The 21,325-nt window shown below is 45.6% G+C and overlaps 1 protein-coding gene across 1 annotated transcript in view; it reads left to right on the forward strand.

Annotated features, from left to right (window-relative positions):
* The window catches only part of CARD11 (caspase recruitment domain family member 11), a 586,831-nt gene that overhangs the window by 349,340 nt on the left and 216,166 nt on the right, over positions 1–21,325 (forward strand). Inside the window, exons 11-13 of the mRNA XM_068244905.1 lie at positions 8,915–9,027; positions 12,025–12,128; positions 12,228–12,265. Coding sequence (XP_068101006.1) covers positions 8,915–9,027; positions 12,025–12,128; positions 12,228–12,265 — 255 coding nt within the window. The remainder of the gene's footprint in view (positions 1–8,914; positions 9,028–12,024; positions 12,129–12,227; positions 12,266–21,325) is intronic.

Genomic DNA, 21,325 nt, shown 5'->3' on the forward strand with positions numbered 1-21,325 from the left:
TTCCTGTTGCTGAACCTCTGCCTGATTACTGATTACTCTCCTGTCTCACGATTTAGTATATACTTACCTCTCTGTTGCCGAACCTTGCCTGCCTGACCACTCTACTCACCAGTGGGCCCTGCCACTGGTGAGGTACTGGTTACACCAGCTCCTCTGGTGGAACCGTTTTGTTAAGCTGTAGTACAGCCCCAATTAAATGCTCTAATACGGCATCCGTCATTATAGTTGTTTATCTCTCCTAGCTGCTGTTCAGTCTTGGTCGCCCGCCCCACGGGTGTTCTCGTGCCTGCAGTACTATCTGAATCACCCGCTCCTTGGGAGATTCGACCTCTTTGTTATTGTACTCTCCAGCCTGCTGGAACTTGTACGCTAGTGCACGTTGGTGTACTGATAGTACCTCACCAGCCCCTTTTGGTGAGGTCTGGTCAAACTATTAAAGTTACTGTTGCACCCAAACACTTACACTTTGGTAGGTGTCCAGAGGTTAGTCATACTTGTATTATTGGTGATTCTGCAGATCATTAATAATCAGGTATACGTCTGATTGTTGGTGATACTGCAGATTACCAATAATCAGATACTCTCTGTGTGCTGACACCCATCGTTACAGAACGACAGACCATAAAGTATTATGGAGGCACTCTGCCAACGGGTCGACGTGTTAACTGTCACCGTTAATGAACTCATTAAACCGGTGGAGGCTCAACAGACTCAGATTAACCAACTATCTGAGTCAGTTAACTGTCTTTTAGATCCTAATACCCGAGTGTTTCCCCCCTCTGTGATCGAGCCGAGGGTACCCCCACCAGAAAAATTCTCGGGGCATCGCTCGGACTTTAATAATTTCAAGCATAGGTGCTTGTCTTATTTTGAATTACGACCCGTTTCCTCAGGCACTGAAGCTCAACGGGTCATGTTCCTTAAGACTTTATTGTGTGGAGATTCCCAGTCATGGGCATATAGTCTCCCTACAGGGCATGAGGCCTTGGTCTCGGTAGAGGAGTTTTTTAAAGCCATGACTGTAATTTATGACGACCCTGATTTGGCAGTGACATCTGAGAGGAAGTTAAAAACCCTCAGACAGGGCCAGGGTTCTGTTGAGATTTATGCTGCAGAGTTTCGGAGATGGGCAGTATCAGCCAGGTGGGGGCAGTATGCACTCTTGGACTGTTTCTAGTCCGGATTGTCTGACGCAGTGTCTGATCTAATGTTGAGCCATCCAGAACCTAAAACTCTGGATGAGGCCAATTCTTTGGCTGTCAAGATCGATAGACGAGTTCGTTACCAAAAACAAACTCGGTCTAAACCCCCAAGAAAGTTCGCCTCATGTACTTTCTCAGCTCCTTCGCCTTCCTCTCAACCAGCTGACGAGCCAATGCAAATTGGGCAGGCTAAGCTCTCGGAGGTAGAAAAAAATCGAAGGCGAGCCGAGAAGTTATTTTACTCTGGTAGAAGGAGAAATAGTGCGGCACTCCTATTCATGTGTACAGTGAAAGGAAAGAAAAAAAGCAAAAACCACTCTCACCGCTTCCAGACAGATCCTTGCTGCTCGTCACTTGTAAGACGTGTGCTCCGCTGTGTAATAGGGATAGAAGTATCAAATCATGATGATGAAGAGAGGAAAACGCATGCACCTTCCGTCTTGAAACATCCGTGTTTATTGCAGCATGAGAGAAAACATCACATGAGACTCTGTGTAGCAGTTAAATGGTTAACATACCAATATGTGAAGCGATGATGGTGAAGGAGGTGGGCGGCGGGTGTGGATGGCGGGGAGCGACGGCCGTTTCGTGTCACGGAGACACTTGGTCACGCTGCGTTCCACCTGAATGGTGCTGCAATAAACACGGATGTTTTAAGACGGAAGGTGCACACATTTTCCTCTCTTCATCATCATGAGCCGAGAAGTTATGCCTATACTGTGCCGATAAAGGGCATATGGTTTCAGCTTGTCCTAAAAAGGTGGAAAACGCTATCGCCTAGGAGTAGCCGGAGGTACTACCCTAGGCAATATTGCTATACCTCTAAGTAATAAACGTGTATTGCTTCCTTGTACAATCTCCTGGGAGGGACAGGTTCACACTACTGAAGCTTTTGTAGATTCTGGATCAGCAGTTAATGTTATGTCGGCAAGCTTCGCCAATCAGTTTGGTTTTACGTTGCTTCCACTGGGGGAATGGATTAAAATGACGGATGATTCTCCACTGCCTGTCACCATAACTCAGACCCCTGAATTGGTATGCAAGCTGGGAGCTCTGCATAGAGAAATAATACAGTTCCTGGTCTTAGAGATGTCCACATCCACGGTCATCTTAGGCATGCCTTGGTTAAAGAAGCATTCTCCAGACATTGACTGGCATACCAGACAGCTGATAAGCTGGTCTGCCTTCTGTCATGACTACTGTTTAAACAAGGTTCCCATTGCGGTAAATGAGCTCAGAACTAGTGAACAGGATCCAGAACCCTCTGGGGCGCAGGTTGACTTGGATTGGGCGTCAGAGCTGGGTCCTTTTCAACAAGAAGTTCCTGAGGGTAAACCAGAGGAGGTTCTTTTTGTTCGTCTCCACTTGAGATTTAAAGTTTTGGAGGCATTCCATGCTCATAAAAATGCGGGTCACCCGGGAGTGGCTCACACCTTAGAATTATTAAATCGGAGTGTCTGGTGGCCCTCCGTCACTTCTGATTGTAAAGAGTTCGTGGGAAGTTGTGCTGTTTGTGCCAGGAGCAAAGCTTCTAGGCGAGCACCTGCTGGCACTTTACAGCCTCTTCCCGTGCCAGAGGAACCTTGGACCCATGTGTCCATGGACTTTGTGGGCGAACTGCCCCTCTCTGAGGGCAAAACGGTCATTTGGGTGGTAGTCGACCGATTCAGTAAGATGGCACACTTCATCCCCTTGAACGGACTCCCCTCTGCCCAGGAACTGGCAGAGCTGTTTATTCTCCACATCTTCAGACTGCATGGGATTCCTCAGGATGTGGTCTCTGATAGGGGAGTCCAGTTCACTTCATGTTTCTGGAAGGCATTTTGTCAGCAATTGGGGATAAAGTTGTCCTTTTACTCCGGCTACCACCCACAGACCAATGGTCAAACCGAGATGGTAAACCAGGCTCTCGAGCAGTTCCTCAGGTGCTATGTGGCCGATGCCCAGAGGGATTGGGTCAGATTTTTACCATATGCTGAATTCGCCCACAATAATCTGAGGTCTGCCTCATCAAGGTTCTCCCCCTTCCAGGTTGTTGCGGGGAGATCACCCAAATTTTCACCCCTGCCAGTGGTAGCTTCACCTTTCCCTGCTCTAGAAAACTGGTCGGAGACTATCAGAGACATTTGGAAAAAGGTGAAGCAAAATTTGAGAAAAGCTTTTTTGACTCAAAAGAGGCAAGCCGACAAGAAACGGTCAGTGGAATGGAATTTCACACCGGGAGATTTAGTATGGATTTCCACACGACACTTGTCCCTGAGGCAGCCCTCTGTAAAACTGGGTCCCAAGTTCATAGGGCCCTACCCTATTGCTAAAAAAATAAATAATGTTACTTACAAAGTGTCACTTCCTCCCAGTTTCAGGGGTGGTAGGAAATTTCATGTTTCACTTTTAAAGCCTGCACTGCAGTGTATGTGGATGCCACTCCCCCCCCCCCCCCCCTGTGGTGGTCAATGGTGAACCAGAATACGAAATAGAAAAAATTTTGGATTCCCAGCAAGAACGTAGGTCTTTTCAGTATCTGGTCCACTGGCGAGGGAATGGTCCAGAAGAGCGGTTCTGGGTACCACTCTCTCGCATGCATGCAGAAGAGCTCAGGATGGAGTTTCATAGAATGCATCCTGATAGGCTGGGTGGTGCGTGTTCGGAGCCCACGCCTAGAAGGGGGGGTACTGTAATGTCCGAGGCAGCTGTGGCGAACAGCACCACCGCCGCAGCTGCCTCTATGCGGCCATCCGTCCGTTCAGTGTGCAGGACGCTGAGGACGGAACGTTCTCCCGTACAGGGGGCTGCCATAGTGTGCGGGCACGCGCATAGACGGGAGCTTTATGCGGGGAGGAAGCCCGTCAGCGGACCTGCTGGTCGGCTGACGTCAGGGGAGACCCACGGCGCCCAGGATTGGCTGATGAGAGGGGGGCGTGCCAGTGAGGTCTCCTCTGCTTCATAAGCCTCCGGGCTGCATTGCTGCTTTGTCTGTCGTCGTGAATACTTGCGTGTGAGCGCGCAGACCTTAGATAGTTCCCTGGTGTTGATGCTACGGATTTCACACCAAGTTAGGAATTATACTCTTGCTTTTGTTATTGTGTGTAGACTAGATCCGGAGGTGTTGATACCAAGGATTTCACACTCAGGCTAGGATATTACTATTGTATTGATCTTTGCTAGGTGTCCAGAGGTTAGTCATACTTGTATTATTGGTGATTCTGCAGATCATTAATAATCAGGTATATGTCTGTATTGTTGGTGATACTGCAGATCACCAATAATCAGATACTCTCTGTGTGCTGACACCCATCTTTACACAAGCACTTTGGAATAACCTGAATTTAGCTCTGTCTCCAGAGAACCTCCCAGGCAGGGGTAATTTGGGTTCAGGAGCAGGACATACATGAGCAGAGGCTGAAACAGTCTCTTCAACTTGAATATTATTTGCATCAACAAGAGCAGGAACAGGAGTTGGTACAGGATTATGGAATTGTTGCTGAATTTGGGTGTCGTTTTTCTAGACTTCTTCCACTGATATACGTAATTGAGCTACCAGTTCACAAAGAATCTCCATTTGAGAACGCCCCCCCGTTAGCATTCATCTTGCAGATATTGGGGATGTCTGGTCCGTGATACTGTAAGGCTTGACAGGTTATGCCCACAATCAGTCCCTATGCCCCAATCTAGTGCCACGGCTTTGAGCCCGGCCCATGGTCTTCACCTATAGATAAGCCCCCGCATGAACAGGACACTTTATTTGTCTCCTGACTACGGTTACGGTTACAAGCAGGGCATACAGACTGAAGTAGAGTGGACAATAACCCATCTGAACCCCACTGAGGCAAGCATAGAAAAGTTCAACAGTTCAAAAGTATAACACAGGACTAGTACCTTTGATTTAGGAGGATGAGGCCTTCAGCGACGACTGCCAGCATGGTGACAGATAGTTCAGGAAACAGGCAATGGTTGATCCAGGCAGCAAACAAGAGAGTCCAGATAACAAGCAAGGCTCGGTCCAGGTAGCATGCAAGAGTATCCAGGTAACAAGCAAGGGTCGGTCCAGGCAGCAGGGAAGAGTATTGAGATAACAAGCAAGGTCGGTGCAAGCAGCAGGCAAGAGTATCCAGGTAACAAGCAAAGGTCGGTCCAGGCAGCAGGCAAGAGTATCCAGGTAACAAGCAAGGGTTAGTTAAACAGCAGACAAGTATGGTCAAATACAAGCCAAGGTCAATTCCATATCATTCAGATAGCATGAGTGCGCACTCAGCAACTAGCCACAGCTATGCTTGCCACGGGCTATGACTGAGAGCACTCTGCACGTTTAAAAACAACTTCCATCCAGTCAGTGGCCAGCCACGCTCTGCACATCCAATCACAGCAGACACACCTGCCTGAGTGTCAGCTGAATACTCGGTTGACGCTTGTGCTGTCAGCTGACCGCAGTCAGCTGACTATTGTTTACCTTTGCGGAGGGCATACTGAGAGCGCTCCCTCCGCCTATCAGGAAGTGCGGCCTGCGTCTCAGCCTGCACGTCATCAGTGGGGAACAAGCGCCGAGACCCGGAAGCAGCGGATTCCGCCCGGTTCTCGGCATAACCATCAACATTCACAGATAAGTTCCTTATAGGACTTCATTCAGATAGATACATTTTAAGGGTTACAAATGTCATTATATTATAGATCCTGTTAGACAGGTATTAAAAGGGGAACTTCAGCCTAAACAAACATACTGTCATCAAGTTACATTAGTTATGTTAATTAGAATAGATAGGTAATATAATTTTTTACCGACCCTGTTTTAAAAGAACAGGCAATTGTTTGTGATTCATGGGGGCTGCCATCTTTGTCATGGGGGCAGCCATCTTTTTGGTTGAAAGGAGGTGACAAGGAGCAGGAGACACAGTTCCAACTGTCCTGTGTCCTGATAACCCCTCCCAGCTGCACACGCTAGGCTTCAAATGTCAAATTCAAAATGTAAAAATAAAAAAATGTGCACCAAAACAGCAGAACGAGAGCAACAACATCAGAAATCCCATCATGCTTTGCACAGCATCAGGGGAAAAAAGCCCGGGCAGTTTTCTTCTGTGCAGCTAAAAATGAGGCTTGGATAAGAGAAACAAAGTTCTGATGCTGTGAAACTGTTAAAGAAACACCAGGCCTTTTCAGTGCTGCTGAGTCGATTTTTAGTCCGGAGGTTCACTTTAAGCTTGATGGTAGATTACAAACAAGGATAATGCTAAAGGCAAAGGGAAGAGAAGGGGGGGTTAAATAACTAACATAATTAAAAAAAAAAAAGAGTACAAGTGCTCACAGGCGCATTGCTAGGGCTGAAGATCTGGGGCACGTGATCCAGATCCCCGTCCATCGTGCCACGAACCTTAGGACACATGATGACCATCATGGTTCCCGGGACACAAAATGCTTGAGAGCGGCATTACAGCCGTCTCCTTCCCCCCCATGGCCAGCCCTCCTCTGGGCTGGCCATGGAGTCCAGATCCCCACTCTGTCAGGCGGCAGTACTTTAGTTTGCAGACAAACGGCGACCCCCTCACTGCAGGAGAGATGTGTCCCTGCCTGCTAGCATGCATATACAGTTCCTTTATAGGCAGCACTAGCAGGAAGGGACACAGCTCTCCTGCAGTGTGGGGGTCACCACTCGTATGAAGTACTGCCACCTGACAGAGCGGGAATCCAAACTCTGTGGCCAGCCCAGAGGAGGTGAAGGAGCGGGGGGGGGGGGGGAATACAGGCAGGTAGCTTGTTACCTATACTGGGGACACCTATGCCTGGATATACTGGCAGCACCTATGCATGGCTACCTATACTGGGGACAACTATGTCTGGCTATACTGGTTGCACCTATGCTTGGCTACCTATACTGGGGACCCCCCTATGCCTGGCTATACTGGCGGTACCTATGCTTTGCTACCTACTGGGGGAACCTATAGATAGCTACCTACTGTATACTGGGGGCACCTATGCATGGCTATACTGGGGGCACAGATGCCTGGCTATCTATACGAGGGACACTTACACCTGGCTATACAGAGGATTCCTATGCGTGGCTAAAATGGGGACACCTATGCTTGGCTATCTATACTGGGGACACCTATGCCTAGCTATACTGGGGACGCCTATGCCTGGCTACCTGTACTGGTAGCATTTATGCCTGGCTAACCTATACTGGGGACATCTATACCTGGCTACCTATACTGGGGCACCTATGCCTGGCTACCTATACTGGTGGCACCTATGCCTGGCTACCTATAGTGGTGGCACCTATGCATGGCTACCAATACTGGTGGCACCTTTGTCTGGATGCCTATACTGGGGGCATCTATGTCTGGCTACAGGTGTGTCGCTAGGGCTGAAGATCCGGGCTTGTGCCCCACCAGCCAGAACAGTATCAACTCCTGCCAGCACAGCATCATGGCCAGCCAGCCTGCACAGCTTCACTGGCCAGCCGGCAATGAAAACTTCACCAGGCCAGTCTGCCCACACAGCATCACCATGCCACCCAGCACAGTATCACCAGGCCAGCCAGCTGTCACAGTATCACAAGGCCTGCCGAGCACAGCAGCCAGGCAAGGACAACACAGAAGCCAGGTGAGAGGACTCTTCCTCGTAAGTGTTAAGGGGGATCTCTGCCTGTTTATGTGAAATGCTACCTATTTATGGGGGGGCGGATGCTGTCTAATTAAAGTATAGGGGGCTCCATCCCACATTTTGCTGGGCAGGCCCATTATTTTTAGGTTACACCGCTGCTAAGTTCATCTACATTTGGCCCCACCCGTGGCCACGTCCACTCCCTACATGGCCACGGCCATTTTTGTTGCTGCCGCACGCATCGCAGGTTATCTCTAACTACTGCTCATGGGTGTACCGGATCTCCTAGGAACCTAGCAACGTCTATGCCTACACACATTTGGTTTCTGTGGTGACAATTTGGGACCCAATGCTGTTAAGATATTTTGTTAACCTCCACCCTCCTGTGGAAGTAATGTTGCTCTGCAGCACCCTAGTCAAGGTGTTGAGGTGTGAAAGGAGCAAGTGCTTTGTGCAAACGTGTGTACTACTGTCACAAAAAGAGAGGGGATAACTATCAACCTGTATACTGTTGACATTGTTTCCAGCAAGTTTCCAATAACAGTGATACTTGTTCCGGACTTAATGTTGTAAGAACCAGTTATATTCTTCCAAGACCCTGCTGAAGGACCAGTCTCAGAGAATAGAGAGAATACAACTTTAGATATTGTATAAGAAATTTCCTGTTTGAGTCAGCAGGATTTGTCTATTTCAAGTGGAACATTTCCCACCACACAGTCAGCCAAAACTGCATGATCTCATGGTTTCTGCATGACTAGTTGGATTAACAAGTAAACAAGCCAATAAATGAATATGATAATTTCCAATAGGTTGAACCAATGTATCAAATGAGTCAAACCAATCAGGGTTATTCATTGTAATGTTGCCACCAAAAAGTGTTATGTATTCTGTAAATAAGTAACTAATGTATGGCATGTAATGAATATTCTGATCCAACACTATGTTCTTTCCTGACAAAAGCTAAAGTCGTTTCTTACAAATGTGAAAAAATATGATGGCATATGTTATAAAGTAACATTTAAGATGTAGTTTAAAGACAAGTCGTTTAACAAAACAAATTTTGTCCCAATCACTGCTTAGTTTTGTTTTAGATATTTGACTATTTTTCTGTTTCTACCTAGGTTCTGCAGATCATGAAAACAAAACAGAATACAGCTGTTGTCATACAGAACCAGAATTTAATCGGTCTGGATCATTTAGTAGTACTATTGTCAACAGTTCTGATACATCCAAGGTAGTAAATGATTTACATACATACATTCAGTTTTGTGTATCTGACCAGACAACTTTTTTATTTTGTTCAGCATAAGTTTGTTCACGATTAGCAAGAAGTTTTGAAGTTTTGTGTTTCACCAGTTTTTATTAACGTTGAAAACAGAATGGAGAATACAAGTATTTTTTAACAGTATCTTACAAAGCAAATAGAGTTATACATCCAATAGAACATGTTGATAACAGTTTAACAGTACATAAATGAAATAGAGACAAAGTCAACAGCTAATATCACAAAACATGTCTTAAGAAGAATTAAAATCAACATGAATCAAAGTTTATCAACCAGTAACAGGCTTTGGTGGGCAGGTACAGTGGAGTGGAGTGGGACGTAGAGTGGCCTAATATATCTTTAGAGTGAGGTAGGATCCACCCATTCATAGAACCTTAAAAGGCTAAGGGGAACCATACCCCTTACCTATAACGTAGAATGAGCTACTGTATATATACCAATCACCAGTATGGTCGGAGCTTGATATGGTGACTTGCGTACATAGGGAAAGGGAGTTTTTTTTAGAAGGGAGGTAACTATTCATTCATTTAGTAATTAGTTGATTCAGACAGTATGTCAACTTTATCTAAGCGATTAAGTGTTATTATAGAAACTTTATCAACTAAGAAAGAATATGAAAGTGAGTATAGAGAAGTAAGAAGTAAAGATAGGGTAAGAATTGAAAAGATAGGGATGAGGAATGGTCCACAGTGAGTTTAGAAGCCAAGAATTTTATTGTAGTAGCATACGTAAAATCTCAAGTATCCTTAACCCAATTATTGTAATCTAGGCCGTATAGTTACTCAATAAGAGGCGTCCAAATTTAGCCATTTTATCTTCAATTCTAGCTCTTAATTTCTCAAAGAACAAAATTCGCCCAAGTTTGTTTTTGACTTCAGTGTTAGGACTCTGGAGTTCCAAGCAGCCGCTATGGTAAGTTTAGTGGCTATAAATATATAATTAATTAAGGAGTTTTAGGTATGGAATAGGTCTGTGTATGGAAGGCTCAAGAGGGTATGGACAGAGTGTCTAGGTACATGAGTATGTAGTAAAGATGATGCCCAAGTGCATACCCTCATCCAAAGTAGTTTTGAAGTTTTTAATCAGGATGATACCATTTAGAATCAAAAATCAGAATCAGAAATATCTTTAATCGCCAAGCATGACTGCGCTGTGCCCGGAATTGAGTTTGGCACATACAATTGCTTCAAAAAAGATAGCACAGGAACATAACATAAAACAACATCGTACAACGCGATACAAACATGAGACTAGTGCAACAAGCACTGGGGTGACCAATTTGCACTAGATATTCTTTTCAGTCAATCAATCTGATAGTCCAACTTGGGGAAGGGGGGAGGGTGAAGGGAGCGAGTTCAAAAGGATTACTGCAGAGGGGAAAAAGGAGTTCCTATGCCTTGAGATACTTGTGTCGGTGGCGACACTGGAGTCATGGGAGAGGTCGAGTGAGGGGAGGGGTCTTCCTATGATCCTCTCCGCTGATCTGATGACCCTCTGAAGATTGTATTTGTCCCTGGTGGAGGAGCCAGCATACCAGACTAGGATGGATGAGCAGAGGACAGACTCTATAGTGGCAGTATAGAAGCTAGTTAGTAGCTCCTGGGCCATGCTTAATTTCTTCAGTTGTTGGAGGAAGAAAAGTCTCTGCTGGGCTCTCCCTTGGGTCGAGGCGGTCTTTGCCTTCCAGTTCAGGTTTTTGGAAATGGTTGTGCCCAGAAGGCGAGCGTAGGTTACACTTGTGACCTCAGTGCCATCAATGTAAATTGGTGTTGGGGCGGGGGGGGGGGGGGAGGGGTGTGCTTCCTGAAGTCTACTATCAGCTCAACAGTTTTTGCTGTTTTGAGGACCAACCTGTTCTCCTTATGCCACTGACAGATTCTGATAACCTCCTGACGGTGGTCCTGCTCAAAGATGTTTGGGACAAGGCCGACGATGGTGGTGTCGTCAGCAAACTTGATAACATTTACAGAGTTCGCAGTGGATCTGCAGTTGTTTGTGTACAAGGAGAACATGATTGGTGACAGGACTCAGCCTTGTTTGTGACCCTAGGTTGAGAGGTGCTACCCCCCAGCTTGACGGCTTGGGACCTGTTGGTCAGGAAGACCGTGATCCATATACGAAGGGTAGGATGGACATTCACTGCCACAAGATTGTTTTGAAGTATGCGGGGGCAGATGGTGTTAAATGCCAACCCCTCACATTTATTGGCTAACTTAACCACTTGAGGACCAGAAGTTTATATCCCCCTAGTGACTAGACCATTCTTTACAATTCGGCACTTCACAACTTTAACAGTTTATTACTTGGTCACACAAGAACAAGCACACAAATAATGTTTACCCCTTTCATTCTCACAAATAGAGCTTTCTTTTGGTGGCATTTGATTGCTGCTGTGGTTTTTATTTATTTTTTTATTGATAAAAAAAGACCTATATTTTGTAAAAAAAATAAATAAATAAATAAATATATATATATATATATATATATATATATATATATATATATATATATATTATCCCCCCCACCTCTAAATTGGCCCTAAACTATGTTACATACACTGCACTAAAAACATACATAGACATATGTCTATGGACAGGATTAGATTCTAAGACCCTCCGAGGGACAGTTAAGTGACAACACACGGTTCTGATGAAGGCTGGATAGCTGAAAGCTTGCTCTTAATTCTTTTAGGTTAGCACATAAATGGTATAATCCTGATTCAAAACTTTTTGCTTTTACTGATGGCTATCACGGTACAATACTCTACTGCTACTACTAATGTGTTCATCATTCAATCATCCACATTATAGAGAAAAAAGCACTGCTAAAAAGATTACCAAAATGTTACACAACCATTATCAAGAATCAAAAAATGCTGAGCCACCTGTAGCAAGTGTACACACTATAGAAGCTCCTTATAAATAACCTATCCCGTTTTTGTTTTAGTACCAACCAAAAATACGTAGTTATAGCATAATGTCCACAACGCCAGAACCGCCGGGAAATGACTCTATCATGAGACGCAGTAAAGAAGATGTACCTGCATACAGGTCAGATTGATATATACCATCTACTCTTAAATGCAATAGTACACGTTTCTAAAATATTTTTTAATAATTTAACTTGTTTTTTTTTCATTATGTTTATAGTCTTGCTGATGAAGATAATGAGAGTATTGAATTTGATGGTAGGTTTCAAAATATGATGTCATAATGTTAATTACAACTTGCTGTAGAAAAACATTTTTAGAAAAGACAGCAAAATGAATTTACAAAAGTCCAGGTTCTGTACCGAAATATATATTTATTTTGTAGTTATGGCCACACAATATCAACTCAAAACCAATTAGGATAGATCTCTGTTAAAAACAAAGATCTGATAAATAATTTATTTTCTGTGACATTCAACTGTTTAAAGGACCACTGTTTCGTTTCTAGTTATATAGGTTGAAAAAAGACATGCTTCCATTAGAGATGGTCCGAGCGGTTAGAACGCGAACTTGCTCGCGCGAACAACGCTCTCTACATCACAGTCAGCAGACACATGGCAGCACTCCCTCCTGGAGCCCCCCCCCACCCTTATATAAGGCAGCAGTGTCGTCCATTTTCTCACTCTGTGTGCTGCTGTATTAGTGAGAGAAGGGAGAGCCATTGGAGAGATAGGGAAAGTGATAGGAGGTCTGTTATCTTGCTCCTTGCTGATATTTATTGCTGAAAAGCACCCCAAAACAGCTCTTTTGAGAGCTAATGTTCTTGTGAAGTGTTTTTTTTTTTTTTGTGTGTGGCCCACTTATACTGCATATACAGCCTGTAACGCTGGGGGGTCATACTTTCTGACCAGCCAGCAAAACAAGGCTAAGAGCTGAATTATGGAAGATGCTACACTGGCTGCCGAGAGCAACAGCAGCTCTGGGCTTCTGATAAGACGCAATGGCAGCGCAGTGCGATGTTGCACTGCTCTTGCGATAGCAAACATTCAGACAGATACAAGACAGACTAGAATGAGGTAGCCAATAGCAACCACAGCAATGGCTACCTGCAAGGACAGGACTAGGAGGACAGAGGCTGACAGAATGAATGCTTGCTAATCTAGTCATTATCTCAGTGACAGCAAGCATCCACAAAGACAAGAGTGAGGTAACCAATAGCAACCACAGCAATGGCTACATCGCAAGGACAAGACAGAATAGTCAGGAAATAGCAGAATCAAAGGCAGGCAAACGTAATACAAAGACAAATATACAATAGATATGATTTCCTAGCGTATTACAATTTACAGCTATCAATGAAACTACAAACGACTGACTAACATATGTATATATCAGCGGTGAACCGATATATAATATAAGCAAGGAACACTGGCTAGGATCAGGAGCAATACCGCTAACAAGGCTAGGCAATACAAAATCTCTATACTAGAAGGAGTACGTATATATGTCCCCGTGGGAAATATATGACATAGCTCCACAGGATAACTGAACTAAGACAAGGAATATATTTTACAATATCAAGGAACCCAGTAACAGCCTAGACAGAGCTGAAACTATGACGGGCCGCAATCTAACAGGAGAAGCCGGCTTTTATGCTGGCATCAGCCAATGGATGCAAGCATGCAAATCTCCACACAGCTGAATGGTAATCACTCAATCCTGAGCTGGCTTGAATACCATTTGCTAGCTGAAAAACCATCATAACAAATGCATGCAGTGCTATGCAAGAACATGCATGCAGGAAATCCAGGGCTATCTGGCTGCAGCTCAGCTGCAGCAAACCATTAGTGGAATAATGACAGTATTCTGAGCTGTCCAGAACTGCAGAGCAATTGCAAATGACAAAGTGACTCACTGCGAATGCACAACCGAATGCAGACTGACAAACCAGAACTGTCCATTTGTGGCTCCACCTGCAATGGACAGAACACGTCACAGGAGGAATCCTAACACAGCCCTGTCTGTCGCAGCTGGCCCTTGCTAATTGCTATACTGTGCCAGGCCCAGCACATTCAGTGCCTAGTGTGACCGCTGCACATTGTATTATAATACCAGTCACTGCATGTAACGATTGGTGTCAGCAAGCACCGCTATCCTGGTTATTGGTGATTTGCAGTATCACCAATAATACAGATGCTATACCTGATTATATGGTGATCTGCAGAATCAACAATAATGCAAGTATAGCGTGACACGATACAATCGTATGCAAGAGGGTGCTTGGTACAATAGAGTATCTCTATAGGGCACAGAGATACAACCTCCAGCAAGCTGGAACAGCAGACAACAATAATAATATACAGTGTAAATTCAAGTCTGTGGAAATAGCCACCACACCGTAATTCCTCAGAGGTGTGGTTACCTCTGAATGGGAACCCTGTGTGTGAGACCCTCCAAAGGACGGAGTGGAGGAGTCTCGGCCTCTAGCAGCAAGGGTTTGCTAGTGGCGGTCGTCTCAAAGAGGCAAGCCTCTGATAGAACCCTACAGTGGGAGACGCTCCACTGAAGGGAAAAAGGTCAGACAAAATGAGGTTCGGCAACAGATCAGGCGGCAGCAGTACAGAAACGTGAGACAAGAGAATAGTCGTAAACCAAGCCAATAGTCGATAACGGTACGGGCTGGCGAAGTACAAAATCAGGAAGCAGAAGAGTAGTCAAGACAGGCACAGAATCATACACGATAAATCAAACAGTATAATATGTGTATATATTGGCGATAAACCAATATATAACACAAAATCAGAGACAAGGCTGACTAGGTCTGAGTGCTGACACAGGGTATCGCAAACACAAATGAAGTGTGACTGAAAAGCACTTCCTTATATACTGCCTGGGAGAGAAGTCTCCACCCCAGGCAGCAACCAATCAGAGCAGGCTAAAATGTCAGCTGACATCCAGGTCAGCTGACACGCTTTCTAAGAGTATAAAGGCGTGTCTGTCGTGTGCGCCCGCCCCCTAGAGGCAAGATGGCAGAGTCCTGGTGAGCAGCATGCTGGTGAGTTTGGAGCAGAGTGCTCTGACGGGTTTGCGCAGCGGATGCGGACGAATTTCCGCATCCCGCGTTGGAAAGTCCACTTGCCGGATTGGATGCGACCATATTTCCGCAATCCATCCAGCGTTACGGATTTTTCGTTACAGTACCCCTCCCTCTAGGCGTGGACTCCGGACACGTCCCACCCGGCCTGTCAGGATGAAGCTCATGAAACCGTCTCCTAAGCTTATCTGCATGTAAATCGCCTGTTTTGACCCAGGCTCTTTCCTCTGGACCATACCCTCTCCAATGCACCAAGTACTGTACTGAGCCCTGAACTCGCCTGGAGTCCAAAATCTCCTCAACTTCCCACTCGGGCTCACCATCAACCATGACAGGGTGAGGAGGGAGGGAATCCACCTGGACAGCCGGCTTCAAGAGTGACACATGAAAAGTTCTTCCCACCTTCAGGGAATGCGGTAAACTAACTCTGTAAGACACGCGATTAACCCTTTCCGAAATTGGATATGGTCCAATGTACCTGGGCCCCAGTTTCGCGGACGGCTGTCTCAGAGCTATAAGCCGAGTTGACACCCAAACCTTGTCCCCTGGTTTAAACTCCCACTCCGGAGATCTTTTCTTATCTGCCTGCCTCTTCTGTATGCAAAAAGCCTTTTTTAGATTTTCCCCGACCTTAGCCCAAATCCTCTTAAAAGATTCCTGCCACTCCTCCAGAGAAGGGAACGGAGATGCCGTCACTGGCAAGGGAGAAAATTTGGGAAACTTCCCATTGACTATCTGAAAAGGCGCATAACCAGAGGACTCATTCCTGAGATTGTTATGTGCGAATTCTGCAAATGGTAAAAAATCCGCCCACTGAAGTTGGGCGTCCGCCACATAACATCTCAGGAACTGTTCCAAGGACTGATTGATCCTTTCTGTCTGACCGTTGGTCTGCGGATGGTAACCTGATGAAAAGGACAATGACATACCCATCCCCTTACAGAAGGCCCGCCAGAACCTGGAGACAAACTGGACCCCTCTGTCTGAGACCACATTTTCCGGAATACCGTGTAATTTAAAGATGTTTTGAATAAAAAGATCTGACAACTTTTGAGCAGTAGGGAAACCACTCAAAGCCACAAAGTGGGCCATCTTACTGAATCTATCAGTGACTACCCATATGACAGTCTTCCCGTTGGAAACCGGAAGTTCTCCTACAAAGTCCATGGAAATGTGCGTCCATGGCTCCTGAGGGGAGGGCAGAGACTGTAAAGTTCCGACTGGAGCTCGTCGGGAGGGTTTGCTCCTGGCGCAGATGGTACAGGTTTTAACAAATTCCCTGCAATCTAAATGTAACGATGGCCACCAGACAGATCTACACAATAATTCCTGGGTTCTGGTAATGCCAGGATGTCCAGCATTCTTGTGTCCATGAAACAACTGCAATACTTTGGGACGCAAGAGACAAGGAACATATAGAACCCCTTCTGGTTTCCCCTCTGGGACTTCCAACTGGAAAGGGCTTAAGAGGCTAACAAGGTTCTCAACAATTTCAGTGGCTGCCAGGATGATCTCTTTTGACAGAATATTCTCTGGGGAAGGAGATGGAGCAGTCTCAGGTTCAAAACAACGAGAAAGGGCGTCTGCTTTAACGTTCTTACTCCCTGGTGTAAACGTGATTATAACATTAAAACGGGAGAAAAAGAGAGCCCATCTAGCCTGTCTGGAGGTAAGTCTTTTAGCCTTTTCGATATACTGTAGGTTTTTATGATCTGTGTATACAGTTATTACATGCTCAGCCCCCTCTAACCAATGGCGCCATTCCTCAAAAGCAAGCTTAATGGCCAACAATTCCCTGTTCCCAACATCATAATTTCTCTGGGCAGGGGAGAATTTTCTAGAAAAGAAAGCACAGGGATGAAGTTTGTCCTGAAGTCCTGAACGTTGAGACAACACTGCTCCCACTCCAACCTCCGAGGCATCCACCTCCACTATGAAAGGATAATCAAACATCTACATGACGTAACATGGGAGCAGAACAAAAAGCTTCTTTTAGGGAGGAAAATGCTGCACATGCTTCTTTGGACCAATGAGAAGCATCAACCCCTTTCTTAGTCAAGTTAGTAAGTGGAGATACCACAGAAGAGAACTCCTTGATAAACTTTCTGTAGTAGTTTGCGAATCCCAAGAATCTCTGAAGTGCTTTAAGCCCAGATGGTTGTGGCCATTCCCTTACAGCAGAGACCTTCTTGGGATCCATGGACAACCCTGTAGTGGAGATAACGTACCCCAGAAAGGCTTCTCCTTTACTTCAAAAACGCATTTTTGTAACTTAACGAATAATTGATTCTCTCTAAATTTTTTCAGCACATACTTAACATGTTGACGATGTTCAGTGAGATTTTTAGAAAATATTAGGATGTCATTCAAGTATACGATTACAAAATGACCCAGTACCTTCCTGAAGATTTCGTTCACAAACTCCTGGAAAACTGCAGGAGCGTTACACAACCCAAAGGGCATCACCAAGTATTCGTAATGCCCCTTGGGAGTTTTGAATGCCGTCTTCCATTCATCTTCCTCCCTGATACGGATCAAATTGTAGGTCCCTCTTAAATCTAACTTCATGAAGACAGAAGCCTCGGAAACCTGTGTAAATAAATCATCGATCAACGGTAGTGGATACCGATTTTTAATCGTGATCTTATTTAGACCCCTGTAGTCGATACAGGGGCGCAAACCTCCATCCTTTTTCTGAACGAAAAAGAATCCCGCTCCTGCAGGAGATCTCGAAAGGCGGATGAATCCTTTCTGTAAGTTTTCCTGGATGTACTCATCCATGGCTAATTTTTCTGGGGATGAGAGGTTGTATAGGTGACCCCTGGGAGGCATGGTTCCTGGCTTCAAATCAATAGGACAGTCAAAAGGTCTGGCGGGGGGGGGGGGGGGGGGGTAATTGATCTGCTGCCTTGGGACAAAAGACATCGGAATATTTGTGATATTGTGGAGGTACTCCTTCCACTTGAACCTTAGTAGAACACAAGACTATTCTCTGTAAACACTGTTGTGAGCAATAAGGTGACCAAGTAATCAACTGTCCATTCCCCAAATCAAACTGAGGAGAATGTAATCGTAACCAAGGTAACCCTAATATCACCGTAGAGGTAGACATCTTTAAAACAAAAAACTAAATGATCTCCTTATGCAGGGCTCCTACTTTCAGCGAGAGAGGAGGAGTCTGGCACAGTGGGGACTTTCCCTGCAAAGGAGTGTAATCGATTGCTGTAACATACAAATGTTTTTCTACCAGAAGTACAGGGATATTTAAACTTAAAGCAAAACTTAAATCTAAAAAATTAGCAGTCGACCCAGAATCCACAAATGCTGTGGTAGGAAAGTTCTGCCCTTCCCAGTTTAGGGAGCAGGGCAATAATATTTTTTCTTGTTTAGGGGGTGAAGCTACTCCGCTTAGGGTGGTACCCCCAACCACACCTAAGCTAAGGAGTTTCCCAACTTCCTACCACAGTTTTGTGCAATGTGGCCCTTCTCTCCGCAGTACATGCAGAGACCCTCTTTGCGTCTTCTTGACCTCTCAGCCTCAGTAAGGCGTCCGTGGCCTAGCTGCATAGGCTCCTCAGTCTCCACTGCTGCCGAGCTAAAAGCACCTGAAGCCCTGGAGTACATAGGGTATCTGCCCTTCTTATTGTACCTCAAACGTCTATCTATTTTAATAGATAGTGATATAGCCTCATCTAGGTCTTTGGGTTCTGGGTGACTAACCATCACGTCAGTGACTGCCTCTGATAACCCATCTAGATATCTATGCAGGAGCGCATACCGCTCCCATCTAGAGGAGACTGCCCACTTCCTGAACACTGACGCATACTCCTCTGCTGTACTGCGTCACTGTCTAAGGCTTTTGAGTTTACGTTCAGCCGTGGCGGCACTATCCGGATCATCGTAAATGACTGCCATGGCTTTAAAAAACTCCTGGACAGAAGAAAGGGCAGGATGCTCATCAGGTAAGCCATAAGCCCAAGTCTGGGAGTCTGCATGTAAGAGAGTCTTGATGACAGTAACCTTCTGAGCCTCGGTTCCCGAGGACACAGGTCTCATCTGAAAGTAAGATAACATCCTGTGGCGGAAGTTCTGGAAATCTGCCCTAGCGCCTGAAAATCTCTCAGGAATATTCATTTTAGGCTCACTAGGAGCCGGGGGAGGCAGAACGTTAAGTGGTGGTTGCAGCCTCCGGACAGTCTCAGTCAGCTGAGTAATCTGAGCCTGCTGTGCAGTCACAGTAATCTTCAGCTGTTCTACTTCTGCCCTTATGGTCTGAAGCTGATTTACCACCTCCTCCATCTTACTTCTTTCTGGTCTGTGTTTATGTAACGATTGGTGTCAGCAAGCACCGCTATTCTGATTATTGGTGATCTGCAGTATCACCAATAATACAGATGCTATACCTGATTAAAACGAAGAAGAAAGAATCCCTTGCGCTCCAATGCGAGGGGTATAGTCACATGCACAATTCCTCCCAACTCCTTGGTGTGCTAAAATGTGCTGCTCCAAAGGATCAAGGCAATGTGAATCTGAAGGGAGAGATGGAGCACACTATAGTGCATTACCAAGGTTGGGCTTTATTCGCAAATATAAAAGTTATACTCACAAGATTGACAATGTAAAAAACGCCTTTCAGATCTGGCGAAGGCGGAGAGCGCCGAAACGCGTCATGACGTCGTACGCACGCTGACCTCCAGCCACGCCCACTCCTACAGCAAAACGGCTTCCAGTCCACCGGAGATCACGCTGCTGGCCACAGCGCGCCGCCGACATACTGCCAGTGAGTGAAGCGGTTGACTGTACCGCTGAAAGGCGTTTTTTACATTGTCAATCTTGTGAGTATAACTTTTATATTTGCGAATAAAGCCCATCCTTGGTAATGCACTGTAGTGCGCTCCATCTCTCCCTTCAGCTATACCTGATTATATGGTGATCTGCAGAATCACCAATAATGCAAGTATAGCGTGACACGATACAATCGTATGCAAGAGGGTGCTTGGTACAATAGAGTATCTATATAGGGCACAGAGATACAACCTCCAGCAAGCTGGAACAGCAGACAACAATAATAATATACAGTGTAAATTCAAGTCTGTGGAAATATCCACCACACCGTAATTTCTCAGAGGTGTGGTTACCTCTGAATGGGAACCCTGTGTGTGAGACCCTCCAAAGGACGCAGTGGAGGAGTCTCGGCCTCTAGCAGCAAGGGTTTGCTAGTGGCGGTCGTCTCAAAGAGGCAAGCCTCTGATAGAACCCTACAGTGGGAGACGTTCCACTGAAGGGAGAAAGGTCAGACAAAATGAGGTTCGGCAACAGATCAGGCGGCAGCAGTACAGAAACGTGAGACAAGAGAATAGTTGGAAACCAAGCCAATAGTCGATAACAGTACGGGCTGGCGAAGTACAGAATCAGGAAGCAGAAGAGTAGTCAAGACAGGCACAGAATCATACACGATAAATCAAACAGTATAATATGTGTATATATTGGCGATAAACCAATATATAACACAAAATCAGAGACAAGGCTGACTAGGTCTGAGTGCTGACACAGGGTATCGCAAACACAAACGAAGTGTGACTGAAAAGCACTTCCTTATATACTGCCTGGGAGAGATGACTCCACCCCAGGCAGCAACCAATCAGAGCAGGCTAAAATGTCAGCTGACCTCCAGGTCAGCTGAAACGCTTTCTAAGAGTATAAAGGCGTGTCTGTCGTGCACGCCCGCCCCCTAGAGGCAAGATGGCAGAGCCCTGGTGAGCAGCATGCTGGTGAGTTTGGAGCAGAGTGCTCTGACAGGTTTGCGCAGCGGATGCAGACGAATTTCCGCATCCCGCGTTGGAAAGTCCGCTTGCCGGATTGGATGCGTCCATATTTCCACAATCCATCCAGCGTTGCGGATTTTTCGTTACACTGCATACCTGTCACTGCATCTGTGTGACAGCACACTGTTTTATATACCAGTCCGTGCATACCTTTTCACTGCACTTGTGTGACCGCACGCTGTTTTATATACCAGTCACTGCATACCTTTCACTGCATCTGTGTGACCTCACGCTGTTTTATATACTGGCAGTCAGTGCATCCATTTTCACTGCACCTGTGTGACTGCACATTGTTATACAAGCAGTTACTGCATACCTTTCACTGCACATGTGTGACTGCACATTGGTATACCAGCAGTCCCTGCATACTTTTCACTGCACCTGTGTGACTGCACATTG

The sequence above is a fragment of the Hyperolius riggenbachi genome, chromosome 7 (genome assembly GCF_040937935.1).
Source record: "Hyperolius riggenbachi isolate aHypRig1 chromosome 7, aHypRig1.pri, whole genome shotgun sequence".
NCBI lineage: Eukaryota > Metazoa > Chordata > Amphibia > Anura > Hyperoliidae > Hyperolius > Hyperolius riggenbachi.